The sequence below is a fragment of the Nelusetta ayraudi genome, unplaced genomic scaffold (genome assembly GCF_046127955.1).
Source record: "Nelusetta ayraudi isolate G7.1 ecotype Tasmania unplaced genomic scaffold, CSIRO-AGI_Nayr_v1 ptg000037l, whole genome shotgun sequence".
Taxonomy (NCBI): domain Eukaryota; kingdom Metazoa; phylum Chordata; class Actinopteri; order Tetraodontiformes; family Monacanthidae; genus Nelusetta; species Nelusetta ayraudi.
The window spans coordinates 1,359,931-1,383,360 of record NW_027466087.1 but is presented as its reverse complement, the minus strand read 5'-3'; the positions used below and the strand labels follow the sequence as shown (position 1 = coordinate 1,383,360).

Below are 23,430 nucleotides of genomic sequence, written 5' to 3'. Positions count from 1 at the left end.
AAAGGAAGTTGCGTCATAGCACTGCGCGAAGGCTTGTTCCAATTCCCAAGGGTCCTTAGGACGCTCAAAATGCGTACTCGGAATGCGCCCTCGTTTTAGCCAATTCAATGGATGGACCGCTACTATCCTTTGCGTACTTGTGTATCCCATGATGCTTTGCGTGCTGCTGCAAAGCATCGTAGGATCCTGGGAAGTCAGCTAAACTTAGCGCCATGTACTGGCAAAGACACTTCATATAAATTTAAGTATTGAAATTTCACATAAAATATGCAGTTTTAACATCGGGTTTTTATTTATTTGAATATCGAACGACATCGTTAGATGGCAAACCAATGGTTAGCTTGATGCTATAAAAACGTCACTTCCGGGGTTGGCCAGTCGGAGGGAACGGCGGTGACGCAATGAGGAAATACGCCGAAGGCTAGACCGTCCCGAGTGGTTACCGGGGAGGTAGGGTTTGGTCCGTCCTTCTAGGCCGGGTACTCGAAGAACGCTTCCTTCGGACAGAGGACACTCGGTTTGAATGGTGCAGACCCTGAATTGAGACACAGCACCTGTCTCTCTTTGTTGGTTCCTTGTTTTCTGTCCCGGTGCTTGTTACTTTTTTCTTTTCATCTGTTTTTCTGTTAAGTCTCCCGGTTTGGTTTTTGTTAATAATTTACCCTCATGGACACCCTTAGTTTAGTTTTGTTTATCCTTTTTTTGTCCGCAATAACCAGATTGGTCTGTATTTAGGTCCTGCCACCACGCCCCCGTCGTGACAGTGATTCAAGGCTCATTAACATCTGATCAGCTGCTTCCATCATCATGACCTTCATCATCATCCTCATCCTCACCACCATCATCATCACCATCACCACATGCACAATTGTCATCATTTTCATCATCATCATCATCATCATCATCAACATCATAATCACCACCACCATCGTCATCATCATCATCATCATAATCATCATCATCATCACCACCATCATCGTCTTCACCATCACTATCATCGTTACCATCACCACCACCACCATCATCATCATCTTCATCAGCAGACCAACACGTCCTGTTGTGACTGACAGTGTTGCTCTGATCTGCTGCTTCAACTCAACATGATGCTCAGTTGTGTGTAAAGTCACGGCAGGTTGGAGCGCCACTGGATCAGAGTTTCTTCACTGGTGTCTCTTTGGACTCCACTGCAGCTTTGATCCAACTGCTGTTTTATTGTCTGCTGCCAAATGAAGGAAGGATGTGATGTGTTTGTGTGTTGATTGTGTTGACTGACTGTCTGCATGAATCCTTCACACTGATCAAAGGTCCTCATTCTGCCACTGTCACATCTTCATCTCCATCCTGGACTCCAGTGGAGCAGCTTCACTCCACTCAATGCACTCACTAAAAGTCACCACTCAATGTTTCCCTCATTGTTTTCTTGGAGACCTGCAGCCACAAGTGGACCTGCTGATGTTGATCCACCCTGTGACTGGAGGAGCTGCTGATATAGCAGGGTGGCTAACACCAAGAGCACGTGCGCGTGGGCGCGCACTCACACCCACACACACACACACACACACACACACACACACACACACAGTGTTTACGTACCTTCCTAAAGGTATCACAGCCTTCCTGCAGTTCCTCACAGCTGGAATCAGTCTCAATCTTCCCTCCATGGTTGTGTTGTACTTGCTGAGGTCAAACTCATCCAGAACCTCCTCTGAAATCTGCAGCATGTAGGCCAGAGCTGAACACTGGATGGCTGAGAGTTTCTTCTGTGATCTGTTCTCTGACTGCAGGAACTCTTGGACCTCCTGATGCACTGACTGATCCTTCACCTCCAGCAGACAGTGGAAGATGTTGATGCTTCTGTCAGGAGAAACACCACCAGTGTTCATCTCCTTTAGGTTGTTGATGACCTTCTGTAAGGTTCCTGGATGGTTGTCAGTGAGACCCTGCAGGCCTCCTAAGAGTCTCTGGTTGGATTCCAGACTGAGTCCATGGAGAAAGCGAACAAACAAGTCCAGGTGACCGCTTGGACTCTGCAGGGATTTCTCCATCATCCTCTTCAGGAACTCATCCAGGGATTCTCCTGAGTGACCATATTCTGTCATTTTCCTGTTGGTGTGACAGTGAAAGCTGTAGACTGCAGCCAGAAACTCCTGGACGCTCAGATGAACGAAGCAGTAGACGGTTTTGTGGAAGATCACACTCTCTCTTCTGAAGATCTCTGTACAAACTCCTGAGTACACAGAGGCGTCAGTCACACTGAGACCACACTTCTCCAGGTCTTCACTGTAGAACATGATGTTTCCACTCTCCAGATGTTCAAATGCCAGCTGGCCCAGCTTCAGAAGAAGCTCCCTGTCAGCCTCCGTCAGCTCCTGGGGACCTCCTCCATACTTGTGCTGCTTCCTCTTGGTCTGGACCAGCAGGAAGTGTGAGTACATGTCAGTCAGGGTCTTGGGAAGCTCTCCTCTCTGCTCTGAGCTCAACATGCTCTCCAGAACTGTGGCAGTGATCCAGCAGAAGACCGGGATCTGACACATGACGTGGAGGCTCCTGGAGGCCTTGATGTGGGAGATGATCCTGCTGGACACATCTTCTCTATCTCTGAACCTCCTCCTGAAATACTCCTCCTTCTGGTCATCGGTGAAGCCTCGTACTTCTGTCAGCCTGTCCACACATGACGGAGGGATCTGATTGGCTGCTGCAGGTCTGGAAGTTATCCACAGCAGAGCCGTGGGAAGCACATCTCCTCTGATCAGGTTTGTTAGCAGGACGCTGACTGACTTCTTCTGAGTAATGTCAGTCATCACCTGGTTCTTCTCAAAGTCCAGAGCCAGTCTGCTTTCATCCAGGCCGTCCAAGATGAAGAGAAGTTTGCAGACATGCAGCTGCTCTGCTGTGAGCTTCTCTAACGTTGGATGGAAAACATGGAGCAGCTCCAGAAGACTGTAGTGCCGCTCTTTGACCAAGTTGAGCTCCCTGAATGAGAGAGGAAGCACCAGGTGAAGGTCCTGGTTCTCCAGGCCCTGGGCCCAGTCCAGAGTGAACTTCTGCACTGAGAAGGTTTTTCCAACCCCAGCGACGCCGTTGGTCAGCACCACTCTGACTCTGAGTCCCTGCTGCTCAGGTGAGGCTTCAAAGATCTGGCTGCACCTGATTGGACGGTCGTGGAGGCTCTTCTTGGTCTTCTTGGTCTTCTTGGTCTCCAGCTGCCTGACCTCATGCTCTCTGTTGACCTCCTCACTCAGTCCCTCAGTGATGTAGAGGTCAGTGTAGATGCTGTTGAGGAGGGTTTGACTTCCTGCTTCTTCACCTTCAGTCACACGTTCACATCTCCTCTCCAGACTGATCTTCTGCTGCTTTAGAAGCTCCTGCAGACCATCAGCCTCTGGAGCAGAGAAAAGGTTGGAGAACAAAACATCAGTGTGACAGTGTGAGCATCATTTTCTCTCCACAACTTTTCAGCTGCTGTGTGACTGTTTGCTCTCAACGTCCCTCAGTGAATCTTCTCACTGGAGGTCCTGACATGATCTCAGAGGGAGAAGTGAAGGAGGTGCAGGTGGACAGTCTTACTGTGATCAGTCTGGCTGTGACTGGCAGGTTGCAGTGCTGCTCCACACCCACCACTCTTCTTCCTCCTCCTGTGGATGGAGACACTTTGATCAACTCGTCACTTTTTAATCTTTCTTTATTGAAATTCTTCATTTTGTCGTCGAGATGAACTTTATTTTAATCTTTGGCTCCAAATCAGCTCTAATTCCCATGATGCTCTGCTCCCAGTCTGCCCAGTAGACATTATTTCATCAGCTCTGCTCAGTTTTGAAGTCAACACTGGGTTGTGTTTCTCTCCAGTGATGCTTGTTTGGCTTTGGACTGAACTGGATTTCAACACTTTGAAATGTGACGGAGCTGCAGTGTCAACACTGACGTCACTGGATCCAGCTTCACACACACACACACACACACACACACACACACACACACACACACACACACACAGTGTTCTTACTGTGTCTCAGGAGGTCCAGGTTCATTACTGAAGTTTACAGGTTCAAGTCTTGAGCGGTGACTCTTCAGAGACTCCCAGCTGGACCCTGGAGACTCTGCTCTCTTTGTCTTGTATGGAACTCTGCAACACAAACATTGATGTCTGTGTTTAAAACATGATTCATTCATCAATGATCTGCTGAGAGTCATTAATAAATCTCCACACACTGCTGTTTCCAGTCAGGAGGAAGAAAGAGGGTTGTTCCTCTCACATCAGCTTCCAGTTTTTCCAGACCACCAACAGTTTGAACAGTGAGTCAAACAGCAGTTCCAGTGACTGAGTCACTCTAAGTGTTCTTACCGTGTCTCAGGAGGTCCAGGTTCATTACTGAAGTTTAAAGGTTCACGTCTTGAGCGGTGACTCTTCAGAGACTCACAGCTGAACCCTGGAGACGCTGCTGCTCCGTCCTCCTCTTCCTCCACTCGAACACTCATCTTGAGCTGGAGGTCAAACAGGATGTGAGGCAGTGAGCTCAGAACACTCTGACTTCCACTTGGGAGCGAGAGAACAGGAAGAAATCAACCAGACTGAAGTCACACTGTTGACTAGCGTCACACTGAATGAGTTATTCAGTCAGTCAGGACTCTGCTGCTGCTGCCACTGCTGCTGCTGCTGCGCTTCAAAATGGAGCCTGACACAGAACAGAACTTTCACTTCAGGCTTCTTTTCCTGTTTCTGCTGCTCACTGTGGCTCCTCCCATCCGGCCGCCTCAACTGCTCCCACATTTCCAAGTTTCCAGGAAGTCAAAGTTGATTTATTGTCAGCATCATTATTATGTTGACATAGTTTTTCTATTTGCTGGAAATGTCTTGTTGGCAGGGCAGAAAGATCAACTCCCCAGTATGATACAACTGATGCTTGCATTGTGGCTACAAACAAAACCAAACAAGCAAAAACTGGCCAAACAGCGCCCCTCAGTGGCAGAACTGGGAGCTGCGAGGACCGACACGTCATAGGAAGGTTTGAAGGCTCCAGGCCACATTTGAACACATTGTGTTTCTTATTGACATATTATAGAGTGACCTGTCTAAAATATCTGCCTGTTAATCAATGTCTTATTTTTCAGCATGTGTTCATTTCTCTGTCTGTCTGGAGTAGAAGGTAGTTTTGACTTCAGGGCGCCCCCTGGCGGCTCTTTACAGAACTACAGTTGCCATAACTTGGCAGTCCATGAAAAATGTGATTTCCTCTTTGAAGAGCTGCACCTGTTTCTCCCTGGCGTGATGAGACTGGACACTTGTTGAGGGCAGTGGCGGCTGCTGGTCTTTCAAGGAGGGGAAGCTAATTTTCTGCCTACATCATAAAATGCATTTGTTTATTTATACGTAAATTATGCCATCAATTTCTTTCAATAAAAATGATCAGTGATCCTGTTGTACCAGCTAGCTGTCTTTTCCAGGGACTTGACCAGTGTCCATTTATCCAATGACCTGTGAGTGTCCTCTCAATGGCCAGCAGAGCTCTGCTGCTTAAACTGCATTGGCCCATTGTGTTGCGGGTTCAAGACTTGAGCTGCTTTAAACAGGAAAAGCTCCTCTCTCCACCTGCAGATGGTTGCCACTAAGACAGCAGTTTGTACAGCTGAGGTGTTGCACTGTCCAACTCCATGTCTTTCAAAAACAGCAAGAAATCGCACAGCTTTCCTCTGTTGCCCTGCAAGTCCTGGTTTGAATGTAGGGCTTGAAGTTCAGACCTCGGTCTCCCTGAATCAAAGCCACAACTTTTCAGGACACTCATATTATCTGCCATTATGCGCCGCTTGCTGGCACAAGATCGCTAGCTGGAGCTACTGCGCGAGGCTCGTGTGAAGTGTGACCGCCTGTGAGTGCTTTGTGACGGGGGAGAGGCTCAGCAGCTCTCGCTGTGTCAGAAGTTAGAGTCTCCAAACACAAGCAGCTACGGTCCACACACAAACACCAGAAATAGACGCTAGAAATTGTCGCTGTACGTTTTTAACAAAGACAAAGTCGCTCAGAGGATCAGTATAGTCTCCGGATTAACTCAAAACAACGGAATGAAACGCTTGAAAACTGCTTCGGCGGATGTTTATACTTCAAGATCGCTGATTCGCTCATTTCACTGTCAATCAAAAAGGGGCTCCGCCTCAAACAGATCATCCAATTATCATGCGGAAGCCGAGCGTCCGGGCCAGCCGAGGCCAGCCCACTGCTCCATAGACCCCCAGAGACGCTGAGCGTCCGGTGGGCGGGACAAAGCCCAGCATTTATCCAATGACCGTCGAGTTTGGCTGCAGTGGAACAACCCACTCCATGCTTCCCCATTGAATTCAGTATAGTCGACGCTCAGCGTCTCCACGGTCTCAGCACTGTGAAGCTGCGGGGATGAATGAGAAGGAAGTTGTTTGACTGTCAGTTACCTGCGATAAGTCGCTGATTGTGAACAAAAGATGAACGCCTTCTATCGCATATTTAGTCCATGAAATGTACACACAATAGTACATATTTGACCACTTATTTTCTGACATTTTAGGGGAAGCTGAGCTTCCCTTGCAGTCTGAGAGCAATCGCCTCTGGTGGACGCTCATAGTCATACAGGAGCAGTCAGCACTGCTCAAATATAAGTTAGCACTGCTTACTTCACACGAAGGTTTGGTTTTTTATGTTTTGAATTGGATACTTGGGACCCAAATGTACAAAGAATGCAAGGAACTTTATTGGTGTCATCCATGTTTAACTGCAAACACTTTTTTGCATTTACAAATTCAAATGTAGGCATTGAGCAAACGATCCCAATCCATTGTTTAAAATAAGCAAAGGAGACAACACAAGGTTGGAATTTATAGGAATAGTAGACAAAAAACAAAATGATTGATGGTCATGGTAACCCTTATGTAGCTCCTTTCCTTAGCTTGTATGTCTCCAGTACATGATGATAATATTAATAATGCTGCATGCATGATACTCTATTGCTTAGGTAGCATTGAAGAAGCTGGGGCTGCTTGGAGAGCCTTGAGAGAGGAGAGAGAGAGAGAGAGAGAGAGAGGCGTACAAGAAAAGGGCGAGAGTCCAGAGAGCAGGCTGGAGGCAACGAGGAGAGCAGGCTGCTGAGGAGAAAGAGGCTGATCAGGAAACTGAAAGGCCAGGTTGGATGTAATGGTTCACCCCATTTATTATCAATCAAATCATAGTAAAGTGGTGGAATGGTGAAGGTGTTCAGATGGCCCCCTGTTCTGGAGTTGGGATGTTCCAGTGTCCCCATGTTCTGGGGTGTTGTTGAGATGTTCCAATGTTCAGCTGCTCTTTCGCTAACACTTTTAATGGTTTGTTTGCTTATGTTTATTTCCTATTGATATTCTTCAAAAATACGAAATAAACACAGTGGCCAAAGGTCCATAGCCAGAAGGACGTTTGTACATCTATTTTATTGGACTTTTGGAATGGAGTCACTGATTGGAAGAGCCTGGAAGCCAATTTCTGAGATCTTTAGAAATTTGTTTGACTTAATTGGGAATTGTGACATTTTATCCATTTGTGTGATAGGAATATCTTAGGTGGACCTCAACCAAGGTGTGTATGACAACTTGGAGCCCCTCCTTTAACATAATTCAAAGACTAATGTTAGAGCAGAGAATGCTGCTTACTTTTTTTTTTTTTTTAAATGATATTTGAACCTCAACCATATGCTACTGAAAGGTGACCTATTATACTAATTTTCGGGCTTTTGTATTTGATATCTGGCCCCTCCAGAGCAGCAACGCACGATTTTCCGCGCTGAAAGCTTTTTAGATTTGCGTATCTCGCGGCTTGTTTCCTCGTATTTACTGCATCCCGCGAAAACGCTCTGTTGCACTTCACTCCACCCCAGCCTCACCGGTGCACGCCCCCGCCCGGGGTCACACTCTTCGTCGCTGCTGAGCCTCACTTCCTCAGTTAGGAGTGAAGAGGAAACGGCAAACTTTACGGAACAGGCACAATTTAAACACTTACCGTCGTGAAGGCTTCACTCTTTAGCAGCTGTTTAGCGGCTATTCCAGCTCTGTACGGACCCAGTGCGGGCTGAGTTACTGCCGCAAGGCGGACCGAAGGTCCCTGGACGTTTTTTGTGCCTTCCGTGTCCCTGGAAATATATTTTACTTTGTGTACTGACCGTGTTTTTGTTTTGTATTTTTGCGAGACATTTTAATAGGGCTTAGAAAGATTTGGTTTCATACTGTTGACACACTGTCCTAGCAGAGAAAATATGTACGCTGAAACGATCACTTCAGTCATAGAGTGGTTTATTATTAGACAAGAATATCTGCACAACTTACGTCCACACCAAGCACAAAGCAGGAAGAGCTCTATACAACTGATGTTACCATGCTGGCAGCGTGAACATTGCTATAAGGAGTGAAACTTGTGAGTCAAAATAGCTGCCTTTTCAGTTTCGCTGTCAGCGAACACAACACACATAACAAGCAGAGCACGGAGTTAGCGGTGGTGGCTAACAGTTCATCAACACGATTCAGCGGTTGTACGTTGCAAGTAGTCTTAAAACTAATGTTGCTTGAGATCACAATACACTCACAGTCTTCATACATGTTTTCAAATATTGCCGTGGCTGACTCTTCTCTCGTCGTCCACCAGGGGGCCGAGTCGAGCCCGTCTCACTCCCGTTGCCGACCGGACGAGAGGGGTCTGGCTGCAGACTGGTGTTCCATCGCATCCGCATTAGGCTGAACAAACCTCCAACATTTTCTCTGTTCTCTGTTCTATATACATGGATTTCAGGCCTTTTCTATTTGCTCCCCATTCTCATTACATTCATCAGCTTTTTACATTTGTCCATCATTTTGTGAGTGTGCACTGCCCACGTGAGTCTTTCATCAAACCATATCCCCAGTAGTTTAAAGTGCTGAACCTTCTCCAAATCCTGATGATATCATTTGAACTGAACCTCCTTCCCAATTCTTTTCCTTGTAAAAATCATTGCTTTGCTTTTATCAACTGAAAATCTCAATGCCCAGCTATTGGCCCATTTCTCTACTTTTAAAATAGCTTCTGGCATTTTTTGTAGCCCATCATCTGCAAACAAAGAACAGCCCAGTCCCTGTTACACTTGTGAAAATACTTCATTAATCATGACTGAGAATAATAATGGACTCACAATCCTCCTTTGTGGCGTTCCATTCTCCAGCCTAACACTTTCTGAGTACTCATTTCCTGCTCTTTTTACTTTTATCTTTCTATCTTGTAGAACATTTTTTTATCCACTGGTACATCTTCCCTCTTACCCCCATTTTAAAAAGTTTCATTAGCAGCCCTTCTTTCCATAACATATCATATGCTTTTTCAAATATGAAAAAAAACTACTATCACACTTTCTTTATTAATCTGTGCTTTTCTTATTTCATGCTCTAAGCACAGCAGCGCATCCATAATATTACAGCCCTTCCTAAAACCACTGTGATATTTGACGATATACCCTTTACTCTCCAAAAAATACCTTCATCTTTTAACCTTTTTTTCCATTACTTTGCAAATATTTGATGTTGAGGAAATGGGCCTATAATTGATTGGCTGTGAAGAATCTTTCCCTGGCTTACTTATTGGAAGCACCACAGCCTCTTTCCAGTTGCTTGCTAATCTCCCTTCCTCCCAGACTTTGTTCTACAACTCCAGCAATACCTCTGTTGATGTTTGACTAAGGTGATTTATCATTATAGAACATATTTGATCCTTACCTGGAGCTGATGGCTTTGTCCTCTTTAAAGCTCCATTCAATTGTGCTTTAGTCAATGGTGCATTAATGAACTACTCTGTTTCCCCTTCACAGTGCAACAAAGCTCTTCCTCATGTTTTCACCAACATTTCAGCTTTTTCCTTCTCCCTTAGTGCTGTTTTGTTTGCCTCTTTTAAAACATGGCATCTAAACTCCTTTTTAAGCCCATTCATTCTTTGAATCAGTGCCCATATTCTTGATCTTTCTGTTTCCCTTCCCTACTGAGTTACAAAACCTTTGCCAATACTCTTTCTTTGCACACTTTATGATTCTTCCTACCCTGGCTTGTGATCTTTGATATTCAATGAGTCTGATCATTATGATTCTGTTTGAAGACTTTCAATGCCTTGTTTCTGCTTTTAATTGCCTCATCCCACTCTGTTGTCCACCATTACTGATGGGCGATAATGTCATTTTCAAATTTGATACGATATTTGATATTTTTGAGGTCGATATTGCGAGTTTGTATTTTTTTTCAGTTAAAACAAAGTTAAAAATCACAAGACACGTGTGGCCTTTAATATATTTATTACAAAAATAATTAAAAACAATGAAAGAAAAAGTGCCATCAAATTTAAATTAATATAAATATAGAAATTATAAATAAGTATAAAGTGCAATAAATAAAAATATAAATCATAACTAAATAAATGTCATTCAATAAAAAAAGATACAAAATATAATAAACTTTGTAAAAAGAAATAATTATGGATAAGTATTACTTAAAATGACAATGAAAAACAAAACCTTTGAAAAACATTTTTTCAACACCCTGAAAACAAATACTGTCAGGAAAACATAAACATGTCTAACCTTAGTTTGTTTGTTTTTTGTTTTTCTTACCTTGTTGACATGGTTGGGCGGAGCTTCCGCCTTCCCCAGAAGTGTCACAAGATGGCATGCGTGACGCGTCTTATCTGCAGATGTTATGGAGGAGTGTGGGGGACACTCCCGCTGCTCGTTCGCCTCTCCTGGATACTGCTTCAGGTGTTGGCCACGCCTCCGTAACATCTGCTGATAAAATGCCTCACACATGCCATCTTGTGACACTTCTGGGGAAGGCGGAAGCTCCACCAAACCTCGTCAACAATGTAAGACAAAAGAAAAATGAAGCTATAAGAAACCACTACACAGTGAACAAAATCAAACTATGTCTATCTTTGCTGATGCCATCTTGGCCAGAGAGTGGCGGACTGTGCTGTCTGACACAGGAAAAAACAAAACAAACAATACAACAAGATGGAACGCGAACATGATGATTGGTCAGTTCTGCAAGACCACCTACTGTATCTCCCTAACACAACCATGGGCATACTTATGTGTGCTACATGTGTAGAGTGTGTGTAACTGGGTGTTTGTTTTTTCTCTTAACTGCTCACAAGCTTTAAATTTGAGTTTCAGAATAAGAGCATGTTCGCATGCTTTGCTTTCAGTCTGTTTCTCTTCACACTGAGCAACTCCCCTGCCTTTGAAAACAGTCTTTGTGACCAAACACTGCTTGCAACAGTGAGGTGTTTCTTGGCCAGTTTGCTGAGCACTGGAAGTGACTGCTGGTTTTTCTTCCACCAACCAGAAGTTCAGACAGCACTTTGCCTCTCCAACATTGTTCCAGACACTGTTCCATCTTGTCTCGACCGACTGCTTCAGTTTCTTTTCTTTCAGTCTCAATGCATCTTGTTGTTTTTCAAGCATTTCTGTTGCTTTGGAGCTATGGTGGAAATAACTCACAACAGCACTACACTTTTCAATTACTGACATCAAAGTCTGGTCAGACTTCATTGAGTCTTTCACTATGAGATGTAATGAGTGAGCGTAACATGGAATATGTTTGCACATGTTCGTCCTGACAGCTTTGACCATGTTGGCTGCATTATCGGCAACAACTGCATGTATTTGATTGTTTCTGCCCCAGTCCTCCACAATCTGTGTTAGTACATTAGAAATGTTGTCACCAGTGTGATCCTCTACAACATTGACAGTGTCCAGGGTGTAAGCCTGGATTCCCCACTCCTCATCTATACAGTGCGCTGTCACTGTCAAAAAGGCTTGAGTTGCCCGGGAGGTCCACATGTCAGTGGTTAAGACAACACTAGAAGCTCTGTATAAACATTCTTTCACTGCTGTTTTCACCTCAGTATACAAATGTGGTATTTGTATTGTCATCAGGGTCTTCCGTCCAGGTAGACGATAGCGTGGCTCAAGCACCTCCACTGCACTTGATGAAGCCCGGATCCTCCACACTTGAGATGGGCTGCATGTCAGTAACTATCATCTTAGAGAGGCTTCTTGTGATGTCCTGTGCTCTTTGGGAATCATCTGAAAAAGATTTGAATTTCCATCAAGCCGAGTTCTAAATACACCTACATATTTTTCAACAAAGTAAAGAATAGTTGACAATAAACTACACAGATGTTATCAACAATTGGTCTAATAAGGTCAAAGCTGAAGCCACAAGTTATGCAGACAGCACCGTCTTCTTGGTCAGAAAAACCCTGTATTTGAGTGAAGAATAGGATTCATTACCATTCAATATATTCATTTCAGTGACTCTATGATTCAAATTAAAACAGTAACATTATGAGGGGAAAATTATTTGAAAAGCACTTTCTTCCTACCTGTACCCACCTGGGTATTTGCTTTGTCCAAGAAAGCTCTCCTGCAACGTCTTTTGACGAACTAGAGTAGAAGGAGAGGAATCCTGGACCTGCAACTGCTCGGTTTTGTCAGGCAGGGACTCAAGGCAGGACTCAGATGCAGAGGGTAGTGAGAGGCAAAGATTTTTATTGTACCCAACACGCGATACACCTCTAGACCAAGTGATCAAAATAACCAGGCTGTGAAACTCCTAGAGTCCCTCATCTTATGAAAACGGGCAACATACAAGTTGGTCAAAGTGGTAAAGGACCGAGGAGGGGGGAAAACAAGGGATAAACTAAAAATCACTCCAAAGGAGCAAAACGGGGCAAGCTACATATAACCAGTGATGGTCCGCTGACACCCGAGGCTCCGACACATGGGCTGTTGCTCATGAAGCAAACGCATGGAAACACTGTGCCGAGGCGTGGTTTGGTCACGTGACTAGTGACATTCCAAGCAGTTGAGTGACATTCCAAGCAGTTGAGCGCTTCGGACATCAAATGAATCGTTAGTTCGGTTTGTCATGTGGATCGATTGTGTTTAGGGATAGGGCATCGCTATTTAATGGTGCTAATTTAAAATTATTTTCGCAGAGTAGGTTGGTTCTGCAAGACCACCTTGGTTGTCGTTACTTTTTTGAGAGTTAGTAGTCGATAGATCCATAGATAGTAAGTTTGATAGATGGATAGAAATAGATAAGTTAGTTACAGTTACAGTTACACACACACACACACACACTCACATATATAATAACCTCTTTCAATGAACTCCAAAACATACTTTGTCAAAATCCATAATATAACTTGTATTTCCACCAGTTTCATGCAAAAAAAAAATACAGTCTATTTGTAGAGCACATCATCATCATCATCATCATCATCATCCTTCTTCTTCTTCTTCTTCTTCTTCTTCTTCTTCTTCTTATTATTATTATTGTTATTGTTATTATTATTATTATTATTATTATTATTATTATTATTATTATTATTATTATTATCATGATATCCACTGGAAACCATACACTCATCTAGTGCAGTCAAACAGAAAATTGCTATACAGTCCTATTTTTCTATGCCTCCATGATACAGTCAGTCAGAAGTGTTGTTTTGGTTAGAAAGAATCACATGGTTGATGACGTACAGCATAAACCAGTGTACTGCTTCATGAAGTATGGAAACCCTATCACTGGTTTGGTTGTCTCGACTCAGCTGAGTTGAGCTTTCCAAGTCAAAGGAGAATTGATCGACAGGGGTTTGATTTGACAGTGTTAAGCTCCGTAACATGCAAATTGGTGGGAGTTAATGAGGAATCACGGTGTGTAGATGTTAATGCTACTCAAACAGCTTAGATGAAATGTGTGTGAGTGTGATTTGGGTTTGGACCTGCAAGACTGAGGCGATGGTTCAATTCCCATCAATGTGTATTATATATGTGTTATTTAGCTCATCTATTCTACATTTTAAATAGATCACATTTGACATCTGACCCACTGAACACTTACTATTGAACATATTTTTAAACTATGGGCTATTTAGTCTTGTTTAGGATATAATATAATTCATTGCACAAACTGTCAGGCTAAGTATAAGAGCTATAGTCTACTACAATCAGTCGTGCCAAAAAAGAGACATTGTCTTTATTTTTCATTTTTATTTTATTGTGTCAGCATTGAACCATACAAGCATGTAGTGTTGTCCAACAGGAATGCATGGCGAATCAAATCCCAAACAACCTATGAAACAATGAACACGTTTCCATTGCACTTCATTTTATTGGCCACTAGATGACGTCCTCGAGCACTGTGTCATTGAAGCCTCGAGTAATGAACCATTTTTTGAATCAAGTGTCGAAGCTTCAACAAAGCCTCGATCGGCCATCACGACTCCTATGATTATACGGAATACTAAATCACAGGAAGTGCTGAGAAAAATCAAGTTCTCATCTTTTATTTCAGACCTTAGAGATGTCTCATGCTTACAAAACAATGGAGCAAACAATAAATTGAAACAATAAAATAAAATGTACTTTGTATTTCAAAGAGGTGGCAAAACAGATGCTGAAATCAGTGCATACCTGAACAAAGTGTCAACTCTTATTGCGCGGTCTGCTGGGAGTTTTGACGCACATTATAAAACATAGTTGCTGTGTGTTTGTGTGTCGGGGGGGCGCAAACTGTCTCAGTTATTAATTAATAACTACTGTTAATATTTACATATTATACATACATATATATATATATATATATATATATATGTATATATGCGACAGTCACCGCTGCGGGGCGGTGACTGTCGGTATCTGAGTACCTGCTCGAAGTGAGTCGTGCAGGCGCAGTTGATGCGGGAGTGGAATGCGCATGCGCGGATTTACGACAATTTTACGACTGCTTCAAATACTGTTTTCCGACTCTCCCCGATGTGAGTGTACCTAAACCTGGCCTCACAGAAGTTATTAACAGGACAGCTCTATCAAAGAGTGATGACATATTGTTTTTATTATATTATGTTGTATGACATACATTGTGTTATTTACTTTTAGAAAAACGGAACATTTTAGCTTTACCGAGTAATATGCTTCCAATCGCTCAGCTGACTATTTTGGCTACACATCATATTATCTCACAATTTGGCAAGATTACATTCCTTATATGACGGACATAAAAATAAAAAAAGAAGAAAATTGCGTGCACGACGCAAACAAATCAACTGTCATAAATCAGGGAATGTTATCTCACAATTTGGCGAGATTATATTCCTTATACGACGGACGTAAAAAAAAAAAAAAAAAAGTTGAAATTGTGCACACACGACACCTATAAATCAACTGTCAAAAATCGGGGAATATTGGGGAATATTGACATAGTGTTCGTTCATAATAGAAACTTGTCTTCTACTACCAGTGCAGACACGAGACTCACATCAGGAACGTGACGAAAAACGTCTGATAAATCCGCGCACGCGCATTGCACTTCCGCATCAACTGCGCCTGCACGACTCACTTCGAGCAGGTACTCAGATCGGGTTGCGACAGTGCCGTCTGCCTCACGTCCTACGTCGGCGTTTAAGCTAGCTGAGGAGGAGGAGGAGAAGAGATCAGATTCAACTGCGAAACAAGCGCTCACTCTGTCCCCAAGAGACGACGACGGCGCAAAGAGCGATCACACTCATTTATGTTGACAAAGAATTGAAAATTACTTTTAACTTGCGAACAACTTGCTGTTTTATGGCTAACATGCGCAAATAGTTGCTGCAACTAACGTTACAAGATTGCAAATATGAAGCTTTTCAGTGTTCAGTGTAAATGAAAAGGTTACTTACTGTCTGACAAGAGGCTTTTCCAATAGTGCGGGAGTGTCTGTGGTAGAGACTCACAAATGAAGTTGAAATAAAACGCAGTTTTAGTCAAACTTTAAGGAAGTGTCTTTTTCGCGGTACTTTTTTTTCCACCATCCCAAGACGCATTGCTCTTTCAAATGTACGTTATAACACTGTAAATAATGGCAATCGCTTAAATTACTGTAATCAGTTCTTTTTCCTCCCAGATTGCATTGCGGTTTACAGTATGACACTGTGTGACACTGATACAGTAGAATACTCTTCAAATTTTATTGCAAATTTACATCAGAGTTTTACAGTGCAGATTTACACATGTAAATTCATTCAAACAACAAATATCTCATCTCTCACAAGAGTCAATGTGACCTTCCATCTCAGAGAAGCTGTAGATCTCCTCACAGTAAACACATGCCACCATTGGTCCAGTTGTTTTAGGAGTGAGAGTCATACTGGGAGGATCCTAGAATAAAAGAAACAGAACATAAATATCCACATCAGGCTATCAAACATCTTTAAAATTAACACTTGGTCGATTTCGTACGGACATACTTCAGAAGTGAGGGTTACTGGCTGCGGATTTCTTTGCCAATACTCGAAAGAATCAAATACTACGTACATTTTAAAGCAATGAATACCTGCAGGTCAATATCTTTTTGAAGTGGCCTTATGTAAATTATAGCTGCCCCCACTCCGACTTCTTTTGTTGCACAAGCCCTCTGGAGTATATCCATCTTGTGGACAGGGAATTATCTCCAAGACCTTGGACCTTGTAGAGCCCCGGGTTCGCAGGAGTTGAAACCCACCACTGTCCTTCAGTTGTGCAAAGTTCAACTGTAGGCACTCAGAGAACCCAGATGCACAACAGTATTTATCTGATAGGGAAAAAAAAAACAAATCAGGATTATAATCAGCTTGGAGGCAAAATGTAAACATTTGTGCTTTAATACAACATCATGGACAAGTCCTAACAGCTCTACACAGAATGCACCTGTTTGATTGAGATGTATTTTTTCTCTGAGTGAATAGGATGCACTTTTTTTTTTAAGAAGAAATAAGACGGACAATCATTTATGAACACATTTTGAGATTACAATCTGTAAACATGTACATATCTTGCATTGACTCAGCCTCTGCGGGGGCGGGACCGTTGGTCTCCCGGGCCGCCTCCTCAGCCCCCTCCCCCTGCCTCACCTCCTCCGGCCCCTCCTTCCTCTCCTCCTCCCGCTGCCTCTTCTCCTTCTCCATCAGCTGCCTCTGGACAGGGGTGGGGCCCAGCATGAAGCGCACGCCCTGCGGCTCCAGCAGTCAATCTCGTCAGTCTGCTTCAGCGTCAAATGCCAACAGCGCCCCCTTTCGCATAATACCTACCACGCCGACAAAGGAGGTGCGCGGCAGACGTCACCTTCCTGCGCCGCTTACTTTGAGATTGTGATTTCGTTTTCGAATTGTGGAAACTCCGTTGCAGGCCAGACCACGAAAATGAAAAAGCAGTGTCCTCTTTTTTTCTTTTTGATTGCGTCATAAAAGGTGCAACACGAATAAGGAAATGAAAACGCATAATGGATGACTTATTGATGATTTTATTTATGAGACAAATAATGCACCCACATTCTTAAAATGAAAAAGCATTCTGCTAATGCTTTTTCATTTTCAAATTTTACATTTCATATTGAATTTCGGTAACTCTTTGCTGGGGCATGCTTTGAAATTTAAATCTCAAATGTCTTTTCCTTTTTCAATTGAATTAAATGCAATAATGAGCAGTCTTGAATAAGAAAATGAAAATGCAGATTGAATGACTTATTAACCATTTTAATTATGAGTCAAATAATGCAGCTTCGGATGAACTGGCGACTTCCCGGGTGTCACCCTGCCTTCGCCCTAAGACAGCTCGGATAGGCTCCAGCAGACCCCCGTGACCCTGAATAGCAATAAGCGGGTATAGAACAATGCAGCTTCGTTCTTAAAATAAAAAAGCATTTTTGCCATTGCATTTTAATTTGGATTGTGGTAACTATCTGCTTCCATGGGTTCGGGTTTGTTCTTGCCATACCATCAACCACACTCGTAATCATAATGCTACATTCCTGACGTGTGTTCAGTTTTGTATGTGTTCCACTCTTTCTTAATGTTTGCGTCGCTGTTAGTATAGGACAAACGCACATCCTCCCCTGTTAGGAGGATGACAGAGACCAGTGTGTGTACTGTGCACAGGGCTGTGAGAATGTTTGGAGAGACATGTGGGACTGTCTATTTCTTGGTGTGAGTTCGGGGGAAAAGCTAATATGCATGTTATTTGACAGAAATGCAGTATTCTGTCAGAAATTCAACTTCTGGTCTGACGAGGTATCTCGCGGTCGGGTTACGAGAGTGCAATTTGCACTTCAACTCCTCAGGTGTTTTTTTTTCATTATTATTTCTTACATTCACTACTGCTAAGAACATGTCAGGATACGCTGCAAACCTAAATAAAACAAACTAGGGAGCTATAATACCACCTCACACATTGGTTTAACACACACACTTTGTCATTAACTATGGACGTCGCAGCCGTCAAAAGTCTGCACCTTGCGTTTTTCAACTGGTACCCACACTCAGCATCTTGAGAGGGCCCGGAGATCCTACGAGGAACAGATCTGGAGGCTTAGGGGAGATCACGCTGACGGTTTACTTTCTGACCACCTTTCAGTTATTGCATGGAATGAATGGCTTGCAAAAAAAAAACAACAAAACACCGCAATGGTGCATTTGCCAGACTGATTCATGACATTTCCAAAAAGTACAGCTAGTCACATGCAATCACTGTTAGCGTTCTTAGCAAGAATTTAACTATATTCATTCAAAGGAATCAGCACCGTAATTTGCGGACTATAAAGCGCACCTGAATATAAGCCGCAGCAGCTAAATTTAGGGGGGGGAAACAAATGTGTACATATTGTAGCGATTTCACGAAGGACCACTCAAGTGCCGATTTGCTGTTGGTGCGTCAAATCAACGTCACCTTTTATTTTGCTACTTGACTTGTTGGAACACACCCCAAAATGGCGGCGGGCCGGGGCTAACTTAAACTGAATACACTTTCACTCATGGTTCAAACCCAGGCGACAAACAAAGCATGACGTGCAACACCAACAGAACATTAATCATTGCACAAACACACCCCCAAACACTCGCACGCTTGCAGTTTAGCCATAACCATTGACGCAACTCCCCAACATAATTCCCCCATAATGCTCTGTGGCTTGAGGGGAGCACCCCGCTCTCCACAGCCGCCACAATATACAAGCCGCACTGGACTATAAGCCGCAGGTGTTTCGTCAGGAAGCGGGTCGGCGGAGCGGATCGGTTCGGCGGCTGCGAGCCTGCGACTCTGGACTCGCACCGCGGATCCTGTTTGCGGGGTCCCGCTGGTCACCTCGGTTAATTGGTATGGAGTCGGACCAGAACTCGAGGCAGCGACGCACCGGAGCTCGCAAAGACAGAGCGCATAAAGACAAGAGAACATACAGACGAGAGCGCGAGCGCGCCGTGTTCAGAAACATTATTTGATTGACTTGTTCTGCGTTCGCCCTTTTCTTGTGATCTAGAAATGATCAGTATTTCTCCATTTCCTTCTTTGACTGCCACATCGACTGCCTTTAACTTAAAAGCTGCATCATATGCAATTCTTGGTTTGTTTTCCACAATGAGGGTTTGTGCATGAAAACTTCCTTTGCGCAAACTGTCTTGCTCTCGTTCTGTATTTGGTTCCACTTTTGCTTTCGTTGTTCGCGCGAACTGCCTGTCTCACTCTTTCCCGAGCCCACCCAAAAATCCATAGTGGAGAAGGTCCCCTAGTGGCTGTTAGCTGTAAAAAAACAAAAAAAAAACAAAACATAGATTAGCCGCACCGTTGTATAAACTGCAGGGTTCAAATCATGGGAAAAAAGTAGCGGTTTATAGTCCGGAAATTACGGTACTTTGTTTTTGTAGCGTCATGAAGTTACATTTCCTGCATTATTTTATCTCGTGTTCAGTATATCAATTTTATCTGTCTGAAAAAGTTTTGAAACTTTTCATTGAGATAGAATTTCATATTCACTTTGAATTATGTCACTGACTTTGTTTCTTGATACTGATTTTGTATATTTTTCTTTTCAAATCAACAGTACAGTTGAACAGTTACCAAATGTTGAGAAGTTGCAATGAAACAAGAGCAATGTGTTCTGTATTCCTTTGTTTTCTGTCTTTTCTTTGTCTGTAAAGACAACTGAGACTTTGGTGAGTCTTGAGGCATTGCCAGCCTTTAAATCTCATTTGCAAATGCTTTAAAAAGGCATAGACCGCGCTCACGTCAGATGAGCTCACACAAAATACTCAATCAACGAGTAGTAATTGCTTTGCAAGTACCAGATGTAATGAAGAGCTCTACTAATAACTGTGTATAGGCCCTCTATTGGAAAATGAAATTGGGAGTTAAATAATAATAAATAAATATAATAATAATAATAAAACATTTATGAACACAATTTCTAACCATTAAACATGATATAGATGAGCTTATTAATGATGAGTGAAACATTTATAACAGTATTTATAAACTACATACTAATCAGTATTCACGTCAGAAACATGATTTATAAATGAAACATTTAGTATTTGCAAATACACAATTCATTTGCTTGTTACTGATGAGTTAAACATGTTATAAACTACATACTAATGAGAATTCATGTCAGAAAAATGATTTACAAATTATGCATTCAGTATTTATTAATTCTCAACTAATGCTTAATAGTGCGTACTTATTATAAAGTGTTACCAGATTTTTTTTTTTTCCCACCACCAACTTTTGCCCCTTTTTGAGACAGCCAACGGTCCAGAACCAAATGCGATCAGAATGAAACTCCATTCCCATCCACACCTGACTGTTTGACACACACGGTGGCGCAGTGGTTAGCGCTGCCGCCTCACAGCAAGAAGGTTGTGGGTTCGATTCCGGGCCTGGGACCTTTCTATGTGGAGTTTGCATGTTGTCCCCGTGTCTGCGTGGGTTCTCTCCGGGTTCTCCGGCTTCCTCCCGCACTCCAAAAACCTGTATGTGAGGTCAATTGAACGTTCTAAATTGTCCTGAGTGTGAATGGTTGTTTGTCTCTATGTGGCCCTGCGATGAACTGGCGACTTGTCCAGGGTGTCACCCTGCCTTTGCCCTAAGACAGCTGGGATAGGCTCCAGCAGACCCCTGGCACCCTGAATAGGAATAAGCGGGTATAGAAGATGAATGAATGGTTAAACATTACTCATTTCAATTTCAATAGTAATTTTTAGATTTTTTTTTTTCTCTTGAGCCCTTTTTTTTCTGCACATTTTCCAGCATTACTTTGTCAGAGGTCTTTGACTGTATTATAATCAAGTGCCTCCATTACAACAGGAATAGCCGTGGGATGGTAGTTTAACTACAGGCTACCGTCTGCAATTCATCAGGCCAAATGAGCAAATCCATCCTCCGCAGCAGCTCCAGATAAGATAAAGAACTTTTTTGGATGAGTGCAGCTGGAGAATGTTCGGAGGCAACATTAGCAGATCAGTATTCCGATTAGGGAGCCGCTGGAGGTGAAGGGAGATAAATGGGAGGAGTTTCAAAGCCGACCACCTGCTCAACGTTTCCCAGCAGCTAAATGGGACTTGGCCTCTTCAACCCAGACAAAAGACTCGACACGCAACATCCTCATCGAACATTTTGACTTTTGAGAACTTTTTTTTTGTATTTGTGTTTCTATCAATCCCCCATGTTTTGCCTTTAAATATACAAATTATGCCAGATTGGCTGAAACACCTTTTCATTTTAAATCTGCCAGAAGTTAAACCATGCGGTAATATTTTTTCCGTACTGTAAACAAACGACTCAGTGATGATGACGTGTTCCCGCTCTTCTTTCAGTGGACGATATTTTGCGTGAAGTCAAAGCGCTGCTCCTCATCTCGACCCTCTCACCCCGCCAGACATGAATCATTGGCCAGTCAAAAAGTGTTTATCAGATCCGGACCACCTCCACTGAGCCCAGCAGCAGATTCAGATCCTTCAGCTGTTTAACCAGCTCCAGATCCAGTGAGTGCGTATCGCTTCGCGTGCAGCAAATCGCTTACAAAATCAAACTACCCGTGGCCGCTCACATCAGGAATGTTACAATATGAATGCGAGTGTGGTTGATTATACGAACGAACAAGAACGAACGTGAACCTTTGAATACTTTTGATTAGTCTGATTTCTAAAAGAGAAACGTTGGCGCTCCTGTACGCTCCGAGTATTACGACCACTGTTTTGATCGGAAGGGTTTGGGTCATATATACATATATATACGTATATATACAGTATGTATGTATGTATGTATGTATGTATGTAGATACATATATATATATATATAGTTATATAGTCTATCTTAACCCCTGAAACCAAATTTTGACTCATTGAGCCCTGAAAGGTCATTAAAAATAAAACACATTCTCAATTCCCAGGTACTGTTCCATTCTTTTTTTTTTACTCATGACTTTTGAATACTTGTAATCTAATAACCCAACCCTCGTAATAAAATCAAATTTGAATCATTTCACAACATTATCTTAATTAAGCCCCCCTTTCCTATTTTATGACATGGACAATTACAAAAAAAAAAAAAATCCCATCTATATCTTTCAGTATTAGAAGATGGTGGCATTTCACTTAAATGTATAGTAATTGTTTAATTGTCTCACAGATATCCAGTGCAGAAACACTGGGTGAACTGTATGCAGGAATCGGCAAACATCAAATTTTGTTGCAGACTGCTGGTTGTCTTCAGTACCCAAGTGTTGCAGGGGACAAGAAGATAATCATAAAGGAATTCATGCAGAGGTACTTCATTTCCCACAAGCATTTCTTAATACAAAGGTAATTTGCTCAAAGTAGACACTAATGATTAAAGATGATGTATCTACTCATACAACTATAGGGATTATGGCAGTAGGCCACTTTGATAAAAAAAAAAATGTAGAACTATCCCTTTAATGTTACCTGTCTTTTCTGATACTACCATTGTTCTGAGCATTTGTTTTGTTCTGAATAAGGATGGGCTTTCAGCACTTCATGTCCTTCATGCTTTGGAGGAGCATGCATCTACATTCTAGATTTACACATGTGCTCAAGTGTGGAACGGCTTACATCCAGAACACTGGAAAATCTTTTTGAAGTTCAACTCAGTGAACAAGGCACCAAGAAGACGCCAAGAAGAAAGCAGAGTGCTAGCGTTCTGGAGAGACTATCTCCTCGATACAGAAGGTTTATGAAAGTAGCGTGTCATACAATTGTTTACACTTGTATCACCTTTGATGATTGACAGTTTTAATGACACACATTTTATGACAGACAGGCACAATAATGTTTTGTTTGTTTGTTTATTTATTCAGACAAACAAACAAGACTCTCCTCTGACATCCTGGTGTTCACCACAGGACTGAGTTCTGTGCCCCCATGGGGAATTAAGCCGGGACGGGATGTCTACAACCTTAGCCTGCACCTGGGGAAAGTCCCCACACCGTGGAAAACATCCTGTATTGTCCCTGTACCCAAGAAGGCTCGTTCCACCGAGCCCAAGGACTACAGGCCTGTGGCCCTCACCTCCCATGTGATGAAGGTCCTGGAGCGGCTGATACTTCACCGAATACGACCTCAGGTGCAGC

At 42.8% G+C, this 23,430-nt stretch overlaps 2 protein-coding genes and 1 long non-coding RNA gene across 16 annotated transcripts in view; 1 reads left to right on the top strand and 2 right to left on the bottom strand.

Annotated features, from left to right (window-relative positions):
- LOC142892561 (NLR family CARD domain-containing protein 3-like) overlaps positions 1-4,711 on the bottom strand; it is an 81,877-nt gene extending 77,166 nt beyond the window's left edge. For 6 of the 14 annotated variants that reach the window (XM_076032762.1, XM_076032763.1, XM_076032768.1 and 3 more), the window contains exons 1-4: positions 4,343-4,700; positions 4,004-4,123; positions 3,568-3,635; positions 1,594-3,382 (exon numbers count right to left, since the gene is read on the bottom strand). In XM_076032762.1, coding sequence (XP_075888877.1) covers positions 1,594-3,382; positions 3,568-3,635; positions 4,004-4,123; positions 4,343-4,476 — 2,111 coding nt within the window. In that variant the 5' untranslated portion in view covers positions 4,477-4,700. The other 8 variants (XM_076032769.1, XM_076032773.1, XM_076032774.1 and 5 more) reach the window with 7 other exon arrangements.
- Positions 1-23,430, top strand: part of LOC142892570 (ribonuclease inhibitor-like) — a 244,527-nt gene that overhangs the window by 93,667 nt on the left and 127,430 nt on the right. The gene's annotated exons all lie outside the window — the stretch shown is intronic.
- On the bottom strand, positions 11,635-12,479 carry LOC142892598 (uncharacterized). Its single transcript, XR_012927467.1, has 2 exons — positions 12,172-12,479; positions 11,635-12,080 (listed from the first exon to the last, which is right to left on the bottom strand). It is a non-coding gene; the product is annotated as an uncharacterized LOC142892598 (long non-coding RNA).